Below are 24,572 nucleotides of genomic sequence, written 5' to 3'. Positions count from 1 at the left end.
TTCTGTGGTGGTTCTGACGCAGCCGGCCTGGTCCGGCTGACATAAACAGGAAACAAATGAGTTACAATTCACTTGCTACAGAAACAGGAAACAAGTGAATCGATTCACTGCTACTGTAGCTCTGAATTATAATTCACAGCTACTTAGCACGTGAATTATAATGCAAAGGAAAACGGGGAATGAAAAACAAAAAAACTCACCTGATGCGGAGAGACGAGGTCGAAAACGATGGTGATGGCTTGCTCTGGACAACGCTTCAGTTTTTCTTCTCTGTCTGTCTGTGTGTTCCTGGGTTTTTCTGTTCTCTCTAGTTTTCCTGCGTGTTCTTCTATTTTCTGGGAAAAGCCTCCTCCCCTGTTCGTCCTCCTGTTTGCGTCCCCTGTGCACTTCTGGGTTTTTCACCTCTGGTTATGTTTTGTTCACCCCCATTCTCCCCGTTTTCTTTACGGGTGAGATGAAGAAGATGAATAGTGTATATTGAAACGACGCCGTTTTTGGGATGGGAACGGCCGTTTGCAATTTGGTCCTTTAGGTTTTGACATTTTTTAATGAAGCCCCTGGATAACATTTAATTGGACCCCTGTATGTTTGCGACTTGTATAAACCAGTCCTTGGTTTCTGAGTTTTCCAATTAAGTCCTTAATTGACTCTTCAACTTTTAATTCTTTCACATTTACCCCTAGAAAAATGAATTAAGCTCCCTACAGTACCCAGTATTTTTCACGTTTGCCCCTGAATCCATTAATTAAATTAATTCCAAGTTCCATTAAGTCCCAAAACTTATTAATTCTTCAATTAAGCCCTTGCTTTGGTTAATTAAACTAATCCAAAGTTTAATTAAATCCTCAAACTTCCAATTATATTGAATTAACCTTGATTTTAATTTATTCTTCATTCATTTCATTTTTATTTGTTTTTCATCATCATTTTTTCATTTTTTTTTTCATTTTTTCATCATTTTATTACTATTATTTTATTTTTTTCATTATTTTTATAGAAAATATAGTAAAAACAAAAATAAAAATAAAAAAATAAAAAATTAAGTTATGATAGACATCATTATTGATAACATGAATTATCTTTTAAAAAAATATTTTGTTGGAATAATTATATATTTTTTATTTAGAAATGTTAAGTAAAGATTAATATTATAGTACTGATATTATAGTACATAAAAGGAGCTATGTTGAATCAATGATGTAGAACTATCATGATTTATATTAGTTATTTTACTTAATTATAATATGGTGTGATTGATGTTAGGTTTTATATTAATATATTTTTAATCATGATAATATTACTAGGTTGTAATATCTTTTTAATCATTAATTATAATATTACTACGTTGTAATATCTTTTTAATCATGACGCCCAGTTAAAGTCTTCCTTGGGAAAAAAGCTCCCAGGCTTTGAAAAAAGGTTCGTGGAAAAAATGCTCAAGCAAGAGCTATAAAGAAATTTCCTTGCTCCTTTTCCTTTACACGTTACCTTTTTATCTTTGGTAATTATTGCCTTACTAATAATTTGCAAGAAGTCACATTCTGTCTCCGAAACAATACTGGCTCTACTAATCTTCAAGCGTCAGTACTTTACTCTTGATCAGCTAACCTTTCCGATTGCTGCAATTTGGTGGGATCCGACCATCTCATAAACACCATATAGAGGTAAACAGTGAGATTGTTGCTTCTGATTGCATGCATGTAGTTTTCTTTGTTTTCATCTTCTCAGTAATATTAGTTTTTGCATGACAGCAATATTGACACTAAGAAGATTGCCAGAAAATAATTGTTACAGGGGATTGTATGCTGTCGTGTTTTTGCTAGCAACTCTTCTTTCCTTCTTTGAAACTATATATAAATTTAGGGACTGACTTGGAAATTAATAAAAAAAATAATAACCGTGTTTGGGTAGTTGAAAGAAAGTGACGTCCCAGGAATAGCCCTTGAGTTCTGAGTCTGAGACGTCAAACTAAGGCAGCTGGAAGCCGTATTGATCAGCTAACATCTCTCTCCGATTGCTACAATTTCATAGCTGCTGGAATCCAACCAACCCTTTCGTTATATACAGGTATAACTAACCTCTTCTTTTGCTTCTTTCTTGTTTCAATTTCACGCCTCTACTCAAAACAATAATTTGAAAGCTTTACGTTCATACATATCATTGACAAGTTTCTTCTATTTTAGAATGCAGAAGGAAAAACGTAAACAATCCAAAGATGAAGAAAACGATTCATCCTCGCGAAAGAGAAGAAAAGCAGACCTCAGTAAGCCTGTCAGTTTTGTCTCCACAGGTAAAGTAGAAATATGTCGTGCTGAGAGCATAATAATAAAAATTATTCATTGGTACTCATCTAACAATATTATCGTGTAGCATGTAGTCGTTTTTCTTTCCTAGATGCACAAAATTATTCATTGATCATCTAACATCATTAACATCTAGCATGTAGTCGTTTTTGTTTTCATGTTTACAGCAATATTAACACAAAGAAGATTGCCAAAGAAAATAATTGTTTGATGGGATTTTATGTTGTCATGTTTTTGCTAGTAAATCTTCCTCGCCTCTTTCTTGTTTTAATTTCATTTCTTGACAAATAACTTTGATTTCATAAAAAAAATAAAAAAAGCACACTTGCCAAAGCTTTTATGTTTACATCATTCAGTTATGTCCCTTCCATCTCTTTTTTAGTTCAAGATTATTATTGAATTAGCAATCAAAATCAGTTTATTTAGTTTATCATTTGCAAGTTCATGATTTGCTGTCAATATATATATATATATATATATATATAATGAAAATCAAGGAAATTTATTAAGCTGGCCATCTAGTGGATGGAAATCCAGCATAACAAAGAAAAGATAAACAAAAGTTATAGAGGAATGTAGCATTATAAATTACAGACACTAATTACTCCTTGTCGGTACACACTCCCTATTTCTTAACAGATCCATACTAGTATATATAAAACTAGAATTATAGGAACAAATTCAAGATGCAACCTTGTGAAAGAAAAGACAGAAAACATATTCCCAATCCAAAGTGATAGCTTCAAATATGAATTTGTTCCTAGTATGCCAAACAAGCCAAGCTATTCCATAGAAAAATCCTTTCTAAATGAATGCATTATATGTATTCAAACCCGGGTAAATGAGTCTATCATAGATAATAGAACACAACTTAATCGTGTAGTGTCCTTTACCATTTAAAGTCTGTATTTTTCTTTCTTCTTTATAACTGTGAAGGTCAATGCGATTAATGAAATTCAGCATACTATGAAGGTGATCTGTATCATTGTTTCTCATACATCGATTCCATTTTAGATTCCAATACCAGCAACCAGCAACCATCATCCCAAAACCCTGTACTATTGATAGTACTAAGTTGTTGAGCTGACATTCGATATAATCAAAGATAAAGATTAGGAAGAGGCATGTCATCAACCCAAATATCATTCCAAAACCGAACTCGAGAAGATTGATCACCAGAGTTAATAATAAAGAAAATACCTGACCAGATAGTAGATAGACACTTTGAAAACAAAGACATACCTTTCTAAATCCGTGCTTTGTACTTGCTATTGCTATTGATGAAATCTACCTAGCCTTCTTGGTTTTTTGATCCCTTTATATGATGGTTGCGATAGAAGAATCAATAAACATAGCATTTTAAACAATTCAATGACTCATAAGAAAATTAAAGCCCATAAAAAAGAGTGAATGACATTTAAGAAGACAAGCACTCTAGTTTTTTTGAAAAACAAAGGAACTCGTTTGGGACCGGTCACTAGATTGAATTAAATGAATTAATAGATTGATTTAGAAACAGTAGTTAAATCGATAGAATTACTTTTCCTATTTAGAATAAGAATTTTTGGGTTAATATAATTTCTTAATTGTTTAGGACTTTAATGAAAAATTCTTTCCACTCAAACTTTCTTCTAATTCTTTGGTCTTACTTTTTTACTTTGTTGTCTAGAAACTCTTACCACACTATTTTTCTTCCAACATTCTACTTGGTTCACATTATTCTCTCAAGTGAAAGTCTTTTTGTACAGGTTTATATTATCTTGAGCTTAATTTTTATCAAATAAATGAGAATGATGAGATTCGAACTTGTGACCGCTTGGTCATTAAGACTCTGATACCATATCAAAGAATCATCTCAATCTAATAGCTTAAACTGTTAGGTGAGGTTCAAAGATATAATATATATTATTCTCTAACACCCTTCAAACTCTATAATCTCTAAAAACAAATCCAATAACATTGGTGATAAATGATACCAACAACATCCAATTGTGGTCTCTTGCAAACTTAAGATTCATCACTATCAACCTTGTCATTGTTGTGGGGGTGACATAACATCATCTTCATCCTCATATTTTAATTCAAGTGTGTAATCTTCGGAGTGTTGAATTGATGAGAATTTCATACTGAAAGAAGGTCCAATCTCTGCTACTGTTATATGAAACTGCTCCCCATTTAAAACCAAATGAAGTCTGTCATGCAATGAGTCTATAGATGGTGTAACAAGTAATACACGTGCTCCAGAAATGTAGCCGTGACCAACACTACTTAAATCATATCCAATGACCATTCCTTATGTGCTAAAGTATTATAAATAAAATCATTGTTCCATGCTGCCAAAGGTAACTTGATGCAGACGGAAGTAGAAGACAATAAAATAAAGAAAAAACACAAGAATTTTAATGAGTAATAAAGCTGCTAATGTAAATCCCAAGTTTATAGGGTTTATTTTCTATAAAATAATAATAAATAAGTCTTCCTTCTTAAAAAGTTTAGAAAACATTAAATAGGCTACAAACCTTACTTCAAACTAGGAAATAAAATAAGAATACAAAATTACAAAGGAATGAAGCATAAAATATGAAAATAGCACAAAATCTAAAAATATCAAGAAAAATCACAAAAAAAATACCAAAATCAAGGTTACGGGGCAAGATTTTTCAAAATCTAAAGATCTGACAATCGAAGTAGAAATTCTATAGTCGGATAAAAAATTATGACTATTTTGAGTTATTATTATGGTAGGTCATGACCAACTCTCTTCTTGAGCCTAGACCTGTTCCACTAATCCATAAATATATTTATTAGATCATCCATATAATTAATTATCAAAAAAAGATCATCCATATAATTTGTCTTATGTAAACCATCGTCTAGTTATGGCAAATTCATATATAACTATTTAGAATCACTTATTATTATAAGTCAAATTACATCATAACCCTAAGACATTAACCATGCAAACCTATCAACAACCCTGTCTGCTCATATCCATGGTCTGACTTCCCTATTCAAAGATATCTGACTCAAGTGCTTCAATCATGGAATCATAAGTGTTGAACGTTAAAGTTTCTTGAATAGCTCCCAAGAATCTAAATCCAACCAGTCCCAAACCACTTCGCAATAAATTTGTCTATTGCTAATTTATTATAAATACACTCCTTGCTCCATTGCTAATTTATTGCGCTATAATTTCTGCAGCTGCCATGACAGAGCCAGAGTCTTCTCGATCTAGACCAAAAGGGGCCTATGATGTATTTTTGAGTTTTAGAGGAGAAGATAATCGCAAGAATTTTACAGATCATTTATATACTGCCTTAGACCAAGCAGGAATCCACACTTTTCGAGATCATAATGAAATTCCTAGAGGTGAAGAAATCTCCAAACATCTCCTCAAGGCAATTCAAGAATCAAAGATATATATAGTGGTGTTCTCAAAAGGATATGCTTCTTCTAGATGGTGTCTTAATGAACTTGTAGAGATTCTTGAGTGCAAAAAGAGGAAAACCGGTCAGATTGTTCTTCCTGTATTCTATGACATTCATCCTTCAGAAGTGAGAAAACAGACCGGCAGTTTTGCAAAAGCATTTGATAGACATGAAGAACGTTTTAAAAAGAAGGTGAAGGAATGGAGAAAAGCTCTTGAGGAAGCCGGAAATCTATGTGGATGGAATCTCAATGAAATGGAAAATGGGTATGACTTTTCTGTCTAAGATTCACTTGTACGCATTTATGGAGTAATTATACATTAGATTTTACCATGTGAAACAATAAAAAAATTAGCATACTTAATTGTCTCTCTATTAAAGACTTGCTTTTGTCTATGAGCAGGCACGAATCAAAATTTATCCAAGACATCATCAAGGATGTGTTGAATAAATTGGATCCCAAGTACATAAATGTTGCTACTAACCTGGTAGGTATTGATCGCCTTGTCCATACTATTAGTGACTTCCTAAGTACTGCAACAGATGAAGTTTGCATTGTGGGCATACATGGGATGCCAGGAATAGGAAAGACGACTATAGCAAAAGTTGTATTTAATCAACTCTGCTATGGATTCGAGGGAAGCTGTTTTCTTTCTAATGTCAATGAAACTTCAGAACAATCGAATGGTCTTGTTCTTTTACAAGAACAACTTCTTCATGATATCTTAAAACAAAATGGTGCTAACATCGATAATGTTGATAGAGGAATGGTTCTGATCAAAGAACGACTTTGTCACAAAAGAGTTCTAGTTGTTTTTGATGATGTGGCTCATCTGAAACAACTAAATGCTTTGATGGGAGAGCGAAGTTGGTTTGGTCCCGGAAGTATAGTAATAATTACAACTAAAGATGAACGCTTGCTTCTTAAAGTGGATCGAACATATCAGGTAGAAGAATTGAAACGAGATGCGTCCCTTCAGCTTTTCAGTTGGCATGCCTTCAGGGACACCAAGCCAGCAAAAGATTATGTTGAGGTTTCGAATGATGTAGTTGATTACTGTGGAGGGCTTCCTTTAGCCCTTGAGGTTTTAGGTTCTTGTTTGTCTGGGAAAAACAAATCTAGGTGGAAATGTGTAATTGACAAATTGAGAAAAATTCCAAACCGTGATATTCAGGAAAAACTTAGAATAAGTTTTGACAAACTGGATGACCATAAACTAAAAAATACATTTCTTGACATTGCATGCTTTTTTATTGGTAGAAATAAAGAATATGTAGCAAATGTACTAGAGGTTCGTTGTGGATACCATCCAGAAGATGATTTGGGAACTCTCAGTGAAAGGTCTCTGATTAAAGTTAATGCTTCTGGAAAGATAAGCATGCATGATCTATTACGAGACATGGGAAGGGAGATCGTTCATAAAGAGTCACCTAACCACCCTGGAAAACGCAGCCGAATTTGGCAATGTGAGGATGCGTGGAATGTACTCAGCAAACAGAAGGTAATAAATAAATGCATACACAACAGCATAATGATGCACGTTTATTTTCTTTTTAAACTTCTTGCGTACAATCACTTGGAAGTTGTATTGATTTTTTTATGTTTTTTCAGGGAACGAATGTTGTAGAGGGTATAGTGCTGGATGTGAGATCATCAGAAGATAAATTAGTGAGCACAAGATCATTTAAAAAGATGAGATGCTTGAAGTTACTGCAAATTAATGGAGTACATTTGACTGGACCCTTCACACTGCTTTCTGAAGAGTTGATATGGATTTGTTGGCTTGAGTGCCCTTTGAAATATTTTCCATCCAATTTGACTTTGGACAACCTAGTTGTTCTTGATATGCAATATAGTAACATCAAAGAACTGTGGAACCAAAAAAAGGTAAGAAATAGACTACAATCCCCTAAAATTTGTGCATTATGTAATTTATATTTTCTAGTTATAGCTTTTGATCATTATTTCTTTTTGTTATTTTCCTCACTATTCTGACAGATTCTCAACAAACTGAGAATCCTTAATCTCAGTTATTCAAAGCAACTTGTTAAAACACCAAACTTGCACAGTTCCAGTTTAGAGAAACTAATACTTGAAGGTTGCTCGAGTTTAGTTGAGTTGCATCAATCTGTTGGACATTTAAAGAGCCTTGTTTTCTTGAATATAAAGGGATGTTGGAGGCTAAAGATTCTTCCTGAAAGTATTTGTGATGTAAAGTCTCTTGAAAGCTTGAATATTTCTGGGTGTTCACAACTTGAAAAGTTGCCCGAGCGCATGGGTGATATTGAGTCCTTTACTCAGCTGTTTGCAGATGGAATAGAGAATGAGCAATTTTTAGCTTCAATTGAACATTTAAAGTATGTAAGGAAGTTGTCATTGTGCGGATACAATTTCAATCTGGACTCACCATCATCTACATCCTGGCCTTCACCAATTTCATCTTGGATATCAGCAAGTATTCCAAATTGGGAAACTTTGCTGCCAACTTCATTCACTGGTTGGAGATTATTGAGAAAACTAAGACTTGCTTATTATGGTTTGTCTGAACGCGCAACTAATTCTGTTGATTTTGGTTGTTTTTCCTCTCTCGTAGAATTGAATCTATCAGGAAACAATTTCTTCAGTCTGCCTTCTGGCATCGGGGTCCTTCCTAAGCTGCGAGTCTTGAGAGTGTCGTATTGCAGCAATCTTGTATCAATCTCAGAGCTTCCCTCAAATTTAAAATTCTTGGATGCAATCGGGTGCACATCAATGGAAAGAGTAAGACTGCCAGTCCTGTCAAAAAAAAATGAAAATCTGTCTCTATATAGGTGTTCAAATTTAGTAGAGATTCAGGGCATGGAAGGTCTAAGTAGTCATGGCTGGATTATTTCCTCTGATACCGCCTGCGATTTATCAAATAATAAGAAGAAGAGTGTTGTTGAGGTACTTTTTCTGTCTCTCTTGCACACAAATAAAAATAAACACACAATTGGCACATACTCTCTCCCCCTCTCCCTCTCTCTCTCTCTCTATATATATATATAGTATCCAAAATTTCAGCACTCTTTGAAATCTAATATATGCAGGCATTGTGCAATGGTGGTTATGGATATCATATTCGCTCCTATGATGCCAAATTGGTTATGGGAATCTATTATAATAAGTTGCCAAAGGGGTTCACCTACCATGGAGAAGGATGTTCATTATCATTTCATACACCTCCAGTTTTCCAAGGGTTGATTTTTTGGGCTTTCAGTACAAGGATTTTTTTGAGTAGTAGCCATACAATCAATGCTATTATTAAAAAAAAGAGCAACGGTATTCAATTGTTTGAAGCTACACAAGTAGTCGGACTCTATTCCCCTATTAGCTGGATGGGATACGTAAGTTTAAGTGAGATGGCAATGGAAGAATGTTGTGGGCACGAAGAGTTGGAATTGTATGTGAATTTGGGTGGCGAAGACATTAATGTGAAACAATGTGGGATCCAAGTGATAGTAGATTTGGATTCATTTGAAGAGGCAGAGTGGGATCATGGCATTGGAAACCAAGAGTTAGAAGTTGGAAGTGATGCAGTAGTACCTTCACCACCAAATCATCTGCTTCATCATCCCCTTTATGGTTCAGTAGCATTTAATACAGTTGAACAGTGGAAAGATTATTTATTTAGGAAGAGTATTTATCCACTTCGTGCAGGAACATTAACCTGATTTCAATTAGTCGAAGGATTTCTTTGTGAAAGTTCCGTCCTTTATGCCCTCCTAGGTCTGATGATATTATCGCCTTGTTGTATAAAATTAGTAAGTAAATAAAGCATTTTATTTTTGAGTTAGGAAAATGATTGAAACATTGGGCTTTGATTGCTTGAAAAGTTATCCAACTTGGTTAAAATTCTACTAGCCTGATTTTATTGCTTTCATTTTTAGTTTGGCGTAACATCTTAGATGATAAACTAGGTGTATCACAAATAATAATTCACGTGGATTTTTCAATTAATAATTTCACGTGAACTAAATGTTACGCTTCTACTAATCTGATTTCTTTGGCTTAAAATTTGGAGAATTAATTGATACAATTAAGAATTAAAGGGACCAAAATTGAAAATTAAAAATAGAAAATTGAAATCATCCCAAGAAAAATAATTGATATAAATATAGATAAAAAAAATTAAAGTCTCTTTAGTTTTCCATTAACTCCTAATTTAAGAAGCAAATCAGTCACTAATGGGTTATTTGAGGGGAGAATAATTGTTATGCACTAAAATTGACCACTATATTTACATCTCAAAGCATCACCAACACCTTTAGTGAATTCCAAACCATTAACCATTTTTCACTCAAATAGTTAATCAAGTTTGGTATCTCTCATTCTCTAGGATGATCATGCCGATATTAGTAAACCTTACTAACATTATTAGCCTCCCGTGCTCGAGATCGACTAATTAAATTCAAGAAGCGGTCATCAGTGAAGTCCACTAATATAGTTCACTATTTTTAACCAAACCAATTAGCCCAGTCTATTTTCATTTCTCATTTATTTCATCTAATCAATTCTCCTTTTGACAACATCAACATGTATACTATCCAAAAATTAAACAGATTTCTAAGGTTACAGATATTTAAGAAAGGTATAGATATAGGACACCTACCTACTGCAGAAGCTCGGCTTACGCTCTTTTGTTGCTGTTGTGCCCCTCCCGTGGTCCCTCTTGAATCCATAAGCATACTACATTATTTCTTACTCAAGTTACATTTCACATAATATTAATAGCAACAACAACATTGACTCTCTTTTTACAATTGTGTTTCCATTACATCTCTTACGATTATGGTTCATTATAAAATCATAACTAACATCATAAATTTAGTTTCGAATATGGCTTATTTCTTTTCAAACGCTAAGACATGACATTACACATTTTCTGAGAGAAGAAAACTTGATTCTACCCCTAACATGACTAAATTTCCTGTTTTGACAACTTATTGAAACTACCAGCATAGATTGCAGCTTGACCTCTCCTCAGATATTTATCTATCTCTAGAGTTCTAGAGCTTCAAATTAAGTGAGGTCAGACTGTTTGGAAAGATAACATCCTTGGATATAACTTCCATGAAGAAAATTTTCCAAAATTTTATTATTTTTAAACCTGAATCCTCTCTAGAATCAAGGTGATGAATTTGTCCAGTTTTCATCAATGGTTTAAATTAACAAACCTTCAATTATCTTCATTTCCCTCTCTTCTCTTAAGACAACTATTTCTACATTATATGCATGGTAACCAACCTAAATATGACCTTCCAAGAGCTGTTTAAGCTAATTTGACTGTTTTTGTGTAAAGTGGTCAAGAACTATTTTAAGAAATATACATATCATTGAATTTTGCGTTTCTTCTACATTTCACAACTCCTTATAAGACAAGCCATAAGTTATGTTGTTACCCAATTTTTGACCCCTCTTTTTGATAAGTTTTCAAAAAAATTAAAAATAGCAAAAAAAATAATGAAAACCCAAAAAAATATATTCTTGATATATTTGCATCGTTTTTCGCATTTTCAACGTTGTCTCAAAAATAATTTAAATTTTCAAATGTCTTTTGAATGCGCTCGACTTTTAACACATCATTTTTTAAATCATTGATTTTTCTCATTAAGTCGACATTAATATTACTCGTTTTAAAAAAAAAATTAAAATACAAAAAAATAAGAAAAATAAAAATTTACAAAAAAGAAAGATGTTGAGGGACCATGTTTAGGGACCAAACAATATTTTACCTATAAATAGGAGTCTCCAACACACACAAAAGAGGGGGACAATTTTGAAAAATTGGGAAAACACAAGAAAACCCTAAACCTAAACCTATCTTTACCAACACAAGTTGTCGCCCTCGGTAGCTTTTGGTTTTCTTTCTCCCAACCGTTCTTTCCCTGCACCCGAAGTACCCTCCCCTCCTCTCTCAGCCATTTCTAGCTCCACCCGACAGACCCACCAACCACTTCTCCTGAACCAGCCGCCAGCTCACCAAGACCAAAAAGAGGGCAGAGCCATTTCCTCCTGACTCCCTCGCTCTCTCGATAGTTCCTCCTTCTTCACCATCACCGACCAACTTCACAAGACCCGAATCAAACCCTCCAATAGTAGCCCACACACAATGGCACCTACAAATCTAGCCCCATTTCCAACCAGACAACACTCATTTCTCCTCCATCTCCGCCGACCAGACACGACAGAAGCACAGTCGCCGACAACCTCTTGGTCTTTCTGCCAACTACCAGAAACAAAGAAGAAGGCGAAACAAAAAAAAGGGCAGATCTGTAGAGAGAGAAGTAGATTAAAAAAAGGGGAAGAAACAGATCTAAAAAAGGGGAAGACCGAGAATAGATCTGAAAAAGAAAGAAAAATTAAAACCAACTGTTTGTTGTGTTTTTGGTTGTTTTTGCATGTCACCACTGGCATAGAAAGATAAAGAAGAAGACGTTCTCGATCCACCGATTTTGTTGCCTTCACTGTCGCACGTGTGCGGCGTCGCGGCGATCGTCCTCCACCCTAATCATCAGGTGTGTGTATCTGGAAAATATGGGGAGACAAGGAATTCTTGTCTCTTATCAATGAAAAAAATGAAATGGCAGTCACCATCTAGTATTATGGTCACTAGGAACCCTAACTGGTCTCAGAGATCGGGTATGGAGACTGGTTGCGTAAAGGGAAGGTATTAGCACCCCAAATACGCCCTACCTAAGGTAAGCTGCATTGTTTTATTTGTCTGATCAAAATCTAAGGTTTGGTCGTGTTTTCTAACTGTTGGTCCTATCTATCTAAGATTCAAGAAAAGCCCTCCTAAAAAAGAAGGTTCTTATCTTAATGGGGTAATAAAACCTAACCGTTCTAGCGTAAAAAAAAACTACCTTTTTAATATCGGGAGTACGTTTTACGTGTAAATTCATAATCCCGGATATTAAAAGAAAACAAAATAATTTTTTTAGATTTTTTGAAATATTGGCCAAGTTCTCGTGACTTTAATAAACTGGTTATTAAAGCCAAAATGCATGCTAAAACATAATAATTTTTTTTTGAAGTTTTATTTGTTGTATGAAAATACAATATGATTTTTTTTGCTTTTAGAGACTTGGCCGTATGCATGAAAGCAAAAACATTTTTTTTTTCAAAGTTTTGACGAAAACCGGGTATTTTAATACTAGATTTGTATTTTTACGATATAAAAATACAAACCAGCATTAAGCAAAATTTAGTAAAAAATACGCGGGAAATCACAAATTTTTTGAAAATATATTTTTTTTGAAAGTTTTTTTTATGAACTAGGCCAGACCAAAAAAAAATCTGGGCCGAAGCCCACTATTCATGCATGAACAGAAGGCATGAATTAACTCACGCCTGCTGTTCATGCAGTGAACATCGGGGGAAAAGAGGAAGAAGAAGAAGAAGGGGGAGGAAGGCTGACCTGCGATGGCGGTGGTCTGGCCGGCGTGAAGGGCAGCGTGGTGCCAGCGGTGGCAGCAAAGGTGGCTGAAGCGGCGGTCTTTCTTCTTCTCCCCTCTTCTTCGCTATACTGGTTTCTTCCTTTGTTTTTCGTTCTCTCTGTCAACAAGGTTTCTTCCCTCTCTGCAGTGGATGTGTGGCCTCCCTCCTATTAGTAGTGGATCACAGTCGCGGGGGAGAGGCACGGCGGCAGGTGCTGCCGGTTTTTCTTCTTTCCAGTGTGTGTTGTCTCTATCAACAACGTCCTTCTCTCTCTGTCGTGGTTGTGCTGTTGACAGCTCACAGTGCTGGTGGCAATTGGGGAACTGGGGGAGCTGCTTGGGTGGTGGTTCTCCTTCCCTTCTCAACGTTGTCCTCTATTTCTGTTCTGTTTCTCTTCTCCCTCTCTGGTTCTGCTGGCGTTGGCAGCGTTGATGGTGGCAAGATGACGGTGCTGTTGTGGCGGTGGAGAGGAAGCACATCGGTGGTGCCTAGGTGGTGAGTAACAGTCCTTCTTCTCCTCTGTGCAGTGACCCCCCAGTCTCTGTTCTTCTCTTTTTTTTCGAAAGTTTTCCCCCTCTATTTTATTGTTTTGGCTTCAGTTTTTTCTGTTCCTTCACTCTGCTCGGTCTTGCTTCCCTCTCTGTCACTGCCCTTCTCTCTTTCTCCGAAATTTTGCCCCCCTTGCTGGTTCCTCCTTCTTCTATTTATAAGCAAGCGGAGAGAGAGCCCCCTGCTCTGTCCCATCATGCATGGTGCAGGGGGAGCTGGGCTACCTTACCTCTGCAGGGTAAAGTGGCCGGCGTTTGCAGGGCATGGTGCCCCTTTCTTGGCAAGGTATGGGTTTATAGGTATGGGTTTTGTGCAAGTGGGAGGGGAAAGAGAGCGGGAAAAATGATTTTAAAAAAATCCTCTTCTCCCCTGCCTCTGTATTTGCAGGGGAGAAGAACTGCACAGTGTCGTTCAAAACGGCACCGAGCAGTTTGTTTTTTTTTTCCTTTTTTTTGAAGAAAAGAATAAATATATAAATAAAATTTGGGAGTGACCCAAAAATGGGTTATGACATTCACCATCGACGACGAGTGAACCCATGCGCCGCCAATGGCAATGGCGCGTGGAGCAATGCGCCGCTACTATTCCTGCAACCTTAGAGGGCTTCCCAACACTGTTATTGATTTTAGGGGGGTCTATTTCATAATTTCTGAATTGTATAATATGTTGTTTGATTTATTTTGTAATATGTAAATGTGGGTGTGTGAGTACAAATAGTGAAAAGTAATGAGTGGGTGTTCATATTTTCTTTTATGTATGTTTTTTAATGATAAAAACCAAAAAGACAAAAAAATTAAAAAAAAAGAATTAAATGTTTTAATTTGCATATGGCCAAGTGTCTTAAAAATGCAAAGACAATCGTATTGTATTTTACATTAAAAATTAAGAATATGTTTTTGTATATATTTTGGGATTTAATACCAGTTTATTAAAGCCTTGGGAATTTGACCTATATTTCAAAAAATACCAAAAACATATTTTGTTTTCTTTTGGTATTCAGGATTATGATCTTATATGTTAGACGTATTCTTGATATTAAATAGAAAAGTTTGTTTTGTTTTTATTGATGTTAGAGCAATTATTTTTTCTTTACCCGGTAAGATAAGAATCTCCTTACTAAGAACAAATTTTCTTCTCTTTTTAATAAGTCATTGATAAGACAACTTTCAAAACCTTTAGATCAATCAAACCACAAAGCAGCTTACCTCATGTAGGGTGCGCTAGGGGTGCTAATACCTTCCCTAGCCACAACCAATCTCTTACCCGTGAATCTCTGACAAAGACCAATACATTTGGGTTTCCTAGTAACCCTGAACCAAATATTAGATGGTGACTCCTCAAATCAATTGAACAAATGAAGAAAACGTCATCGACACCGCGCGAGCACGTGCGACAGGCTATACATATGAAGAAAACATCATCTACCTCGCGTAACACATGCATTCGATGAAGTTCCCTACTATTAAGTTATCATGATTCCCTTATTAGTAAACTTCTTACCACACCTAATCCACTCATCATTAACATATGAAATCTCAAAACTGCTCCTCCCCCTCTTTAATTTAGCCTTGGCCAAACCTTGGTGTAAGGGAACCAAAGGTTTCCTTCTCCTTCTTATGCAATTATATAACTTATTTAGTCATTATTCATATTATAACAACACATTACAAGGATTTTACCAATAAAATCAAATTTTCTTTTCCTTCCATTCAACCCCTAAATGGCCGGCCACTCTTGTTCGTTTGGCCATTGATTTTTCTTTGGTATTTTTACATGATTTCATGTTTAAGGAAACTTATAATACTTCAACTAACTCAATTTCTACAATTCCCCTAGATTTAACTCAAGAACCCTCATTTTCAATTTCAAGATTGGTGCACAATTCCTAATCGAATTTAAAATAGTTTTCACAATTAGGTTTAAGACTCTTTACCTGGATGAAATTTGGATTTCAATTATAAATTGGTTGAAAATTTTTAACTCCTCCCTCCTTACATGCAGTCGACCCTCTCCCTTTATTTCCCTCACAATTTATTCACTTGATTTCTTGTTAATTTCCTTGCTAAAGGATGTTTTCTTTACCTAGTAATCTAGAACTTGTATAGATATAACAATTTTGGTGTTTTTCTCTCAAATTTTGGTGGAACAAATTTGAAATCCCCCCTTCTATTTGTCTCATTGTTGTCGACCTCATAGAGGAGAGAATGGGGTATTTATAGTCCCATTTTTTTAATTAAATTGTGGCCCTATTCTTTCTTCCTTTTATAATTTGAGTGGTACTCCTTTTTATCTTTTAAAACCCCCCTTAACAACTAAATTTATTTAGTTTTTTCATACATTTAACCTCACCTTCTTCATCATAGGGTTAATTTAAAGTTCTTTCTTTTTTTTGTAAAATTTCATCCTCGAGGTTTACATTGGTAGAAGGCAATAGAGGGTTGTTGTGTGGAGGAGGAAGAAAAAACAGCGGTAAAGAGGAAAAAGAAGAAATTGGCGGTGGTGGTTGTTGTTACTGCTGCTAATGAGAAGATGAGGTTGCAGGGGTGTTGGGTTGTCGTTGGTCACAACGTGAGTGAGTTGGAGTGGCTAAGATAATAAAAGAAAGAGAGGAGGAGGTTGACATATGATAAAAAAAAAAAAAAAATTGGGGGAGGGGCTGATTTTTTCCCAACTTTGCACCTTTATTTCATGATCTCAATACCTTGAATCTACCTATATTTATGACATTTTGTCTTCATCCAAGAAAAATCATGGCCCTTAATTCAATTGGAAAGGACCCCAACCGTTGGCTCAAAGGTGAAATCATAGACTGTGAAAATTGGCTACTAAAGGATAGTCGGGTCGATCATTTTAGGGTAGTGGTGCGGCAACTGTAGGGGCAATCGGTTGGTAACGCCTAGTACAATGTCAGGTCATTATGGTGGTGTATGGTTTCCACGGTTTAATGGGGAGAAGAAGCATTTAATGCCCCTGAAAAATAACCATCTGAGCAATTGTTTTGGACAAAAAGTAAAGGATGATGAACAATAACAAGACAACAAGTCGTTGGTCTGTTCTTGTTTTTATTGGTTACTGTTTGAGAAAACATGTTGTTTTGGTCAATACGTGTTGTTTCACTTAAATGAAATGACGTTGTTTTGGCTTTTAGGGTTTTAATTTAGGGATTTGACCAAAGTTTAATTTAGTCCCTTGGCTTTTGATTTCTTTCAATTGCATCCCTAATCGACCCGAAGCTTTTGATTTTATGCAATTTTACCCCTATAAAATTTCAATGTCTTTTTCATTATGCTCCTTAGTTGTAAATTTAAGCAAATTGACCCTCAATTAACCATTAAACTTTCAATTTCACATCTTTCTTCAACCAAATTAAGTCCCTGAAGTCTAGCACCTTTTTCAAAAAGGTCCTTGGCTATAAATTTGTTCAATTTGACCCCTAATTGACCCTACACTTTGATTTTCTTGTGATTTTACCCCTGATTTCAATCAATTGACTTTGTAAAAATTAAGTTTGGTCTTTTAAAAATAGTTAAACTTTAATTTGGCCCATTATTAAATCAAATTCGCCTATTAAAAATTTAATAATGTCTTTGAACTTAATTTTTATGCAGATATGCCCAATAATTATTTAATTTGACCTTTAATTTAAATTGCCTTTGCAGTCTTGGGTATAACGAGGTATAATTATACTCTAAATTTTGTCCAAAAGTTTGGCCCAATTTTTCTGTATGTACCTAGAATCTTCTTCAACTAGCGTTTGCCACATTGTCAGTCTTTTTGTTATTATGACTTTTTTTTGTCAAGAAAAAAAAGTAAATTTTAAATAATAATCCGAAAATGAATTATAACATAAGATTGTAGAGTTGTTTTATGGGCTTTATATTAATATATTTAATAAATCATGAAGAAAAATAATATTATTCGAGTCAAATGAGAGAATGTTAGATGTTGTTAGAGAATAATATAAATCATATCTTAGGACCTCACCTAACAGCATAAGCTTTTGGGTTGAAATGGTTCTTTGACATGGTATCAGAGCCTTGATGACCAAGCGATCACGAGTTCAAATCTCACCATCCTCATTTATTTGATAAAATTAAGCACAAGGTAATGTGGGCCTGTGCAAGTTTCAAGCCCAAAGAGCTTTCACTTGAGGGGGTGTGTTAGAGAATAATATAAATCATATCCTAGAACCTCACTTAACAGCTTAAGATTTTTGGGTTGAGATGGTTCTTTGACAGATACGAACCACATAAATTATGACTTCTTAAATGGTTTAACAAATATTAATGTGAAAATGCTATTGGTCAATTTTAAGTAGTTTTTTATTTGATAATCGCATGTATATGAGATATATAATAAGTATATTCAGAAAATTGGTTTCTCTGTACCATAACTGTTTGTTTTCTTCCATCACATCATAGATATACGTGAAAATAATTAAATGTTAGAAGAGAAACATATTTTTTTCATCAATTTACTTTCATGATTGATTCTCTCAAAAAGCTTGCTATGAATCAAAGCAAGTAATCAATTATGAAAGAGATAACTGCACACTCTATATCTCGATTACTATAAGAAAGAGAAAAAAAACTGCAGATATTAATCTCTTGGAAAACCTTTTCAAAAACGATAATAAAAACAGGGAAACGAAAAAAAAAGTCTTTTGGAAAACAAGATAAAAAAAAATCTTTCGGTACATATATAAGTATATTATAGAAACAAGGCATCAGAATATCTGTAAATATATTACAGGGAAGTCTAACTTCTTAATCAAAAGTAAAAACAGAAGGTTCAGTTGACGCCAGTCAAAGTCTTCCTTGGGAAAAGAGCTCCCAGGCTTTGAAAAAGGTTCGTGGAAATTTATACCATTCGATTTTGAGAGTATCGGATTAGACCCGATCACGGCTGAGAGATGGAGACAGCCGATATATTGCATGGTAAAGGTCTTATTAATTTGCCGTGTGGAATATCGTTCCATTTGACTCTGATGCTGTCAAAACCTCCCCAACAACCCAGTTGACAAAATAGACCATACACCTGCTTTTACACTGCTTTAGTTCTCAAGAAAACTTTTAGATGCTCAAGCAAGAGCTATAAAGAAATTTCCTTGCTCCTTTTCCTTTACACGTTACCTTTTTATCTTTGGTAATTATTGCCTTACTAATAATTTGCAAGAAGTCACATTCTGTCTCCGAAACAATACTGGCTCTACTAATCTTCAAGCGTCAGTACTTTACTCTTGATCAGCTAACCTTTCCGATTGCTGCAATTTGGTGGGATCCGACCATCTCATAAACACCATATAGAGGTAAACAGTTGTTAGGATACTAGCATGCAAACCCGACAAGATAAAAAGCAAGAGATAGGATAAAATAAGAAATGAAACACACAAGAATTTACGTGGTTCACCCAACTTGGCTACGTCCACGGGCAAGTATAGAAGGATTTTACTAAGTAATGTGGGAATTACAACCTCTCTCAAATAATAGGAGAACAACTAAGAATCTCTCTATTACTAGGAGAAAACACCTCACTTACTCTCTCACAAATACCTCACAACTTTGTGGGATTACTCTCTCTTCACTCTCCTCTTCTTCTTCTCTAACTTGGTGTACCAAATAAGCTTGAAGTCATTGCCTATTTATAGCCAAGAGTGAGGGGACAAAGGCTATAAATCATGGCACCAATTATGCCACAAATTATGCCATAAATCATGGCACCAATTATGCCAACTACTCCACTAATTTTTGTCTTCCACCAATTAATTAAGTGGTGGCTTTACATTCTCCCACTTGAAGACTTTGATGATTTAATCAAGTCTTCACACTTGATCATCTGTGATTCTTCTATCCTTTCTATATTTGCCCTCTTCATGCTGCTTACGTTTCTGCTAGGCCATAAGAGGATCTGCACCATATATACTTATCAGTGTTGACTGGTTTGGTCAAAGCATCTGCTGGGTTTTCCTTTGTGTGAATCTTTTGAAAGTCCACACTTCCATCTTCCACCACTTCACGAACAAAGTGATACTGAACATCTATGTGTTTTGTTCTTGAATGAAACGCTGGATTCCTTGCAATATGCAAGGCACTCTGACTATCACAATACAAAGGAATCTTCTCTTGTTTGTGTTCGAGCTCCTCCATAAGTTTCTTCATCCATATTGCTTCTTTACAAGCTTGTGTAGCTGCCATGTACTCAGCTTCTGTTGTGGATAAAGCTACAACAGTCTGAAGTTTAGAGATCCAGCTCACAACTCCTCCTGCAATTATGAACACATAGCCTATAGTGGATTTTCTTTTCTCAAGGTCACCAGCAAAATCTGAGTCAACATAACCTCTGACAGTAAATTCTGATCCTCCATAACATAATGCAACATCTGAGGTACCCTTGATGTATCTCAAGATCCTCTTAATAGTATTCCAATGCTCTCTACCAGGATTTGCCATGTATCGACTAGCTGCTCCCACTGCTTGTGCAATGTCTGGTCTTGTACATATCATGGCAAACATTAAACTTCCCACTGCTGATGCATACGGTACTCGAGACATCTCCATCCTCTCTGCTTCATTGCTAGGAGACATACTTGAGGATAATTTGAAGTTAATAGGAAGTGGGGTGGAAATTGGCTTACAATCTTGCATGTTGAAGCGACGCAAGATCTTCTTCAAATAATTCTTCTGAGAAAGCCAAATCTTCCTCTTACTTCTGTCTCGGTGAATTTGCATCCCTAGAATCTTGTTTGCTGGTCCCAAGTCCTTCATATCAAACTCCCTAGCCAACTGTGCCTTCAATTCTTGGACTCGATCTTTGTTGGGGCCTATCACCAACATGTCATCCACGTACAACAACAGAATGATGAAAACATCATCTTCTTCAAACCTCTTGTAATACGTACAATGGTCTGAACTGAGTCTGTTGTACCCAAGGCTAATTATGAAGGAATCAAATCTCTTGTACCAACACCTCGGCGCCTGTTTGAGACCGTATAGAGATTTGTTCAACCTGCAAACCAAGTTCTCCTTGCCTGTTTCAGCAAAACCCTCTGGTTGGAGCATATAAATTTCTTCTTCAAGTTCTCCATGAAGAAATGCAGTTTTCACATCTAACTGCTCTAGATGAAGATCAAATATAGCACACATTGCCAAGACTACTCTGATTGTAGTAAGTCGTACCACCGGAGAAAATATCTCATTGAAGTCTATTCCTTCTTTCTGAGCATATCCTTTCACCACCAATCTTGCACGATACCGCTCCACTTGATCATTGCCATCACGTTTTATCTTGTAAACCCATTTGTTGCCAATGGCCTTTCTTCCTTGTGGTAGCGGAACAAGATCCCAAGTGTTATTCTTGTGCAGAGCTTCAATCTCCTCTTGCATTGCTGTCATCCACATAGATACATCTGTGCTTTTGATAGCCTCATGGAAAGTTGATGGCTCTCCATCCTCTGTTAGAAGACAATATGCAATATTGCTCTCAGTACTATATTCTGAGTGCCAAGCCGGTGGTCTTCTTTCACGAGTCGACCGCCGAACTTCATGAGTTTCAGACTCTATTTGTTCTTGCTCTTCATGCTCTGGTGCATCTTCAGAAGAAGTATGATTCTGAGTATTTTCAATCTGGACTGCTGTAGTCTCCTTTAGAATGCTATTATGTTCTTCCATTTGCATTTTACCTTCTGCAAATATGACATCTCTGCTGATGACTACTTTGTGGGCAGTGGGATCCCACAAGCGATACCCCTTCACTCCATCAGCATATCCCAAGAATACACATTTTCTGGATTTTGAATCCAGCTTGCTAACTTCTTGTGTATTGTACATCACGTACACAGGACTTCCAAATATATGCAATCGAGAATAATCAGCTGGCTTCCCAGTCCACATCTCCATCGGTGTCTTCAGCTCAATTGCAGTTGATGGAGATCGATTTATCACATAACAAGCGGTATTGACTGCTTCTGCCCAGAATGACTTTCCTAGACCTGCAGCCTTCAACATTGCTCTTGTTCTTTCTAATAGAGTTCTGTTCATCCGCTCTGCCACTCCATTTTGTTGTGGAGTGTATGCCGTTGTGAACTGCCTTTTGATACCTTCATGTTGACAGAAGTTATCAAATTCATCACTGGTATATTCTCCTCCATTGTCAGTCCTCAAACACTTGATCTTCTTTTCAGATTCAAGTTCCACTCGCGCTTTGAAAGTTTTAAAGACTGCGAACACATCTGCCTTCCTTCTAATTGGATACACCCAACATCTCCTGGAGAAGTCATCTATAAATGATACAAAGTATCTTGCTCCTCCCAAGGATACAACCGGTGCTTGCCAAACATCAGAGTGAATCAGGTCTAAGATGCATTTGCTCTTAGTTGTTGATGTGCCAAACTTTAACCTGTGTTGTTTACTTGTAACACAGTGCTCACAAAAGGGTAAAGTAACCTTTGTAAGCCCAGGGAGTAACTTCTGATCAGAGAGAACTTTCAAACCTTTCTCTGACATGTGGCCTAGTTTTTGATGCCACATCATCGTCTTCTCTTCTGCAGGACTGGCTGATGCGATTGACGCTTCTGCCCCATGATGTGTTTCTCCCATTAATACAAACATGTTTGCAACTGTCTTTCTCGCCTTTAAAACCACCAGCGCTCCTTTGACAATTTTCATTATTCCATTGTCTGTTTGGATCTTACAGCCAAGACTATCAAATTGTCCTACGGACAAAAGATTCTTCTTCAAGTCTTTCACATGCCGCACTCCTGAAATAGTGCGAATCAAGCCATCATACATCTTCAATTTGATGGTGCCAATGCCATCAATCTCTACAGCATGATTATCACCCATGAACACTTTGCCTCCAGAGATGGGTTCATATGTATGGAACCAATCTCGATTAGGAGTCATATGCCATGTTGCTCCTGAATCCATTAGCCAGACGTCAGTAAGCTCTTCTTTATCTGTAGAGATTGTCGCTGCTTCACTATATAAAACCTCCCCATCTTCTGAGGTGCTCGCAACACATCCTTGAGGTTTTGATGACTCTGCAGTGTTCTCTATACCCTTTTTGAACCAACAATCCCTTTTGAAGTGCCCTTTTCTGCCACAGTTGTAGCATTTCACAGTCTTCTTGCTTCTTGATTTGGACCTCCCTTGCCTTTGACTCCCACTGGAGCCACGCTCCGTTGATCTCCCTCTTGACACCAATAATGCCTCTGCTTGGTTTGAACTATTTCTGTCTCCTTTATTTTTGCGCCTATTTTCTTCTTCCAAGATGGCGGCTGCAACATCATCAAAGACTAAATAGTCTGTGAGGATATTATTGGTCAAGTTGATAATGAGCTGATCATACGAATCTGGAAGACTTTGAAGTAGAAGCTCTGCACGTTCACTTTCCTCTATTTGTTGACCCAACGTAGTGAGTTGTGAAAATAGAGTCCTTATTGTGTTGATGTGGTCAGTCACCGCCGTGGTTTCTGCCATTCGAAGGGTATAAAGTCTCCGCTTTAAGAAAATCTTATTGTGCAAAGACTTGGACTCATATAGCTTTGTTAGAGTCTCCCATATCTCCTTAGTTGTTTTCTTCTCCGCCACACTTGATAATACTTCATCAGCTAATGCTAAATGTATGTTAGCAGTAGCATTGCCATCCATCTCATTCCATTTTGCATTATCAGTGATCTCCGCGGGTCGATCCCCAATTGCTGCCAAGCAATTGTCTTTCCTTAAGATTGCCTTGATTCTCATTTTCCACAATGAAAAATTGCTCCCCTTGAACCTCTCAATCTCGTACTTTGCTGCCATTTTATTCACCGTGATCTATTCAGCTATCACCGTTTCACCGATCTGTAACGTATATAGAACTAGTATCGTGTAAATAATACTTCACTAAGTAAGTTCCCAGGAAAGATTGGAGGGGTCACAAATGGTCCCGCTTAAAACCCAATCTCCTTAGACAGAACTTCCTAGCCTGTATTTATTTACCGCACTGATTTTCTATAGCGCCAATAGTATCGTATGTAAACAGTATCGTATGGATGAATAGTGCGTTAGACGTGAATAGTAACCGTATACACGAATGACTTTTGTGTATTAACAACACCAACCAAGAAGGCTCTGATACCACTGTTAGGATACTAGCATGCAAACCCGACAAGATAAAAAGCAAGAGATAGGATAAAATGAGAAATGAGACACACAAGAATTTACGTGGTTCACCCAACTTGGCTACGTCCACGGGCAAGTATAGAAGGATTTTACTAAGTAATGTGGGAATTACAACCTCTCTCAAATAATAGGAGAACAACTAAGAATCTCTCTATTACTAGGAGAAAACACCTCACTTACTCTCTCACAAATACCTCACAACTTTGTGGGATTACTCTCTCTTCACTCTCCTCTTCTTCTTCTCTAACTTGGTGTACCAAATAAGCTTGAAGTCATTGCCTATTTATAGCCAAGAGTGAGGGGACAAAGGCCATAAATCATGGCACCAATTATGCCACAAATTATGCCATAAATCATGGCACCAATTATGCCAACTACTCCACTAATTTTTGTCTTCCACCAATTAATTAAGTGGTGGCTTTACAACAGTGAGATTGTTGCTTCTGATTGCATGCATGTAGTTTTTTTTGTTTTCATCTTCTCAGTAATATTAGTTTTTGCATGACAGCAATATTGACACTAAGAAGATTGCCAGAAAATAATTGTTACAGGGGATTGTATGCTGTCGTGTTTTTGCTAGCAACTCTTCTTTCCTTCTTTGAAACTATATATAAATTTAGGGACTGACTTGGAAATTAATAAAAAAAAATAATCGTGTTTGGGTAGTTGAAAG

At 36.2% G+C, this 24,572-nt stretch overlaps 1 protein-coding gene across 2 annotated transcripts; it reads left to right on the top strand.

Annotated features, from left to right (window-relative positions):
* Positions 1 to 1,506: 1,506 nt before the first annotated feature.
* On the top strand, positions 1,507 to 9,561 carry LOC133668019 (disease resistance protein RUN1-like). Of its 2 annotated transcripts, XM_062087752.1 has the most exons (8): positions 1,507 to 1,664; positions 1,912 to 2,067; positions 2,184 to 2,290; positions 5,505 to 5,997; positions 6,135 to 7,233; positions 7,344 to 7,619; positions 7,731 to 8,657; positions 8,801 to 9,561. In XM_062087752.1, the coding sequence occupies exons 3-8, from the start codon at positions 2,185 to 2,187 to the stop codon at positions 9,422 to 9,424; spliced, it is 3,525 nt and encodes a 1,174-aa protein (XP_061943736.1). In that variant the 5' UTR covers positions 1,507 to 1,664; positions 1,912 to 2,067; position 2,184; the 3' UTR covers positions 9,425 to 9,561. The 2 variants fall into 2 exon arrangements, with proteins under 2 accessions (XP_061943736.1, XP_061943737.1); XM_062087753.1 differs by lacking the exon at positions 1,507 to 1,664 and having other exon boundaries at positions 1,673 to 2,067.
* The last annotated feature ends 15,011 nt before the right edge of the window (positions 9,562 to 24,572 follow it).

This window comes from Populus nigra, chromosome 11, assembly GCF_951802175.1.
Source record: "Populus nigra chromosome 11, ddPopNigr1.1, whole genome shotgun sequence".
Classification (NCBI taxonomy): Eukaryota; Viridiplantae; Streptophyta; class Magnoliopsida; order Malpighiales; family Salicaceae; genus Populus; species Populus nigra.
This window is presented reverse-complemented; position numbering and strand designations above follow the sequence as displayed.

Excerpts from the sequence above, each read along its gene's own strand:
- LOC133668019 (XM_062087752.1), top strand. The coding sequence starts at position 2,185 with ATGCAGAAGGAAAAACGTAAACAATCCAAAGATGAAGAAAACGATTCA. Across the intron at positions 5,998-6,134 it reads CTCAATGAAATGGAAAATGG|GCACGAATCAAAATTTATCC; the intron begins GTATGACTTTTC and ends GTCTATGAGCAG. Across the intron at positions 7,234-7,343 it reads ATGTACTCAGCAAACAGAAG|GGAACGAATGTTGTAGAGGG; the intron begins GTAATAAATAAA and ends ATGTTTTTTCAG.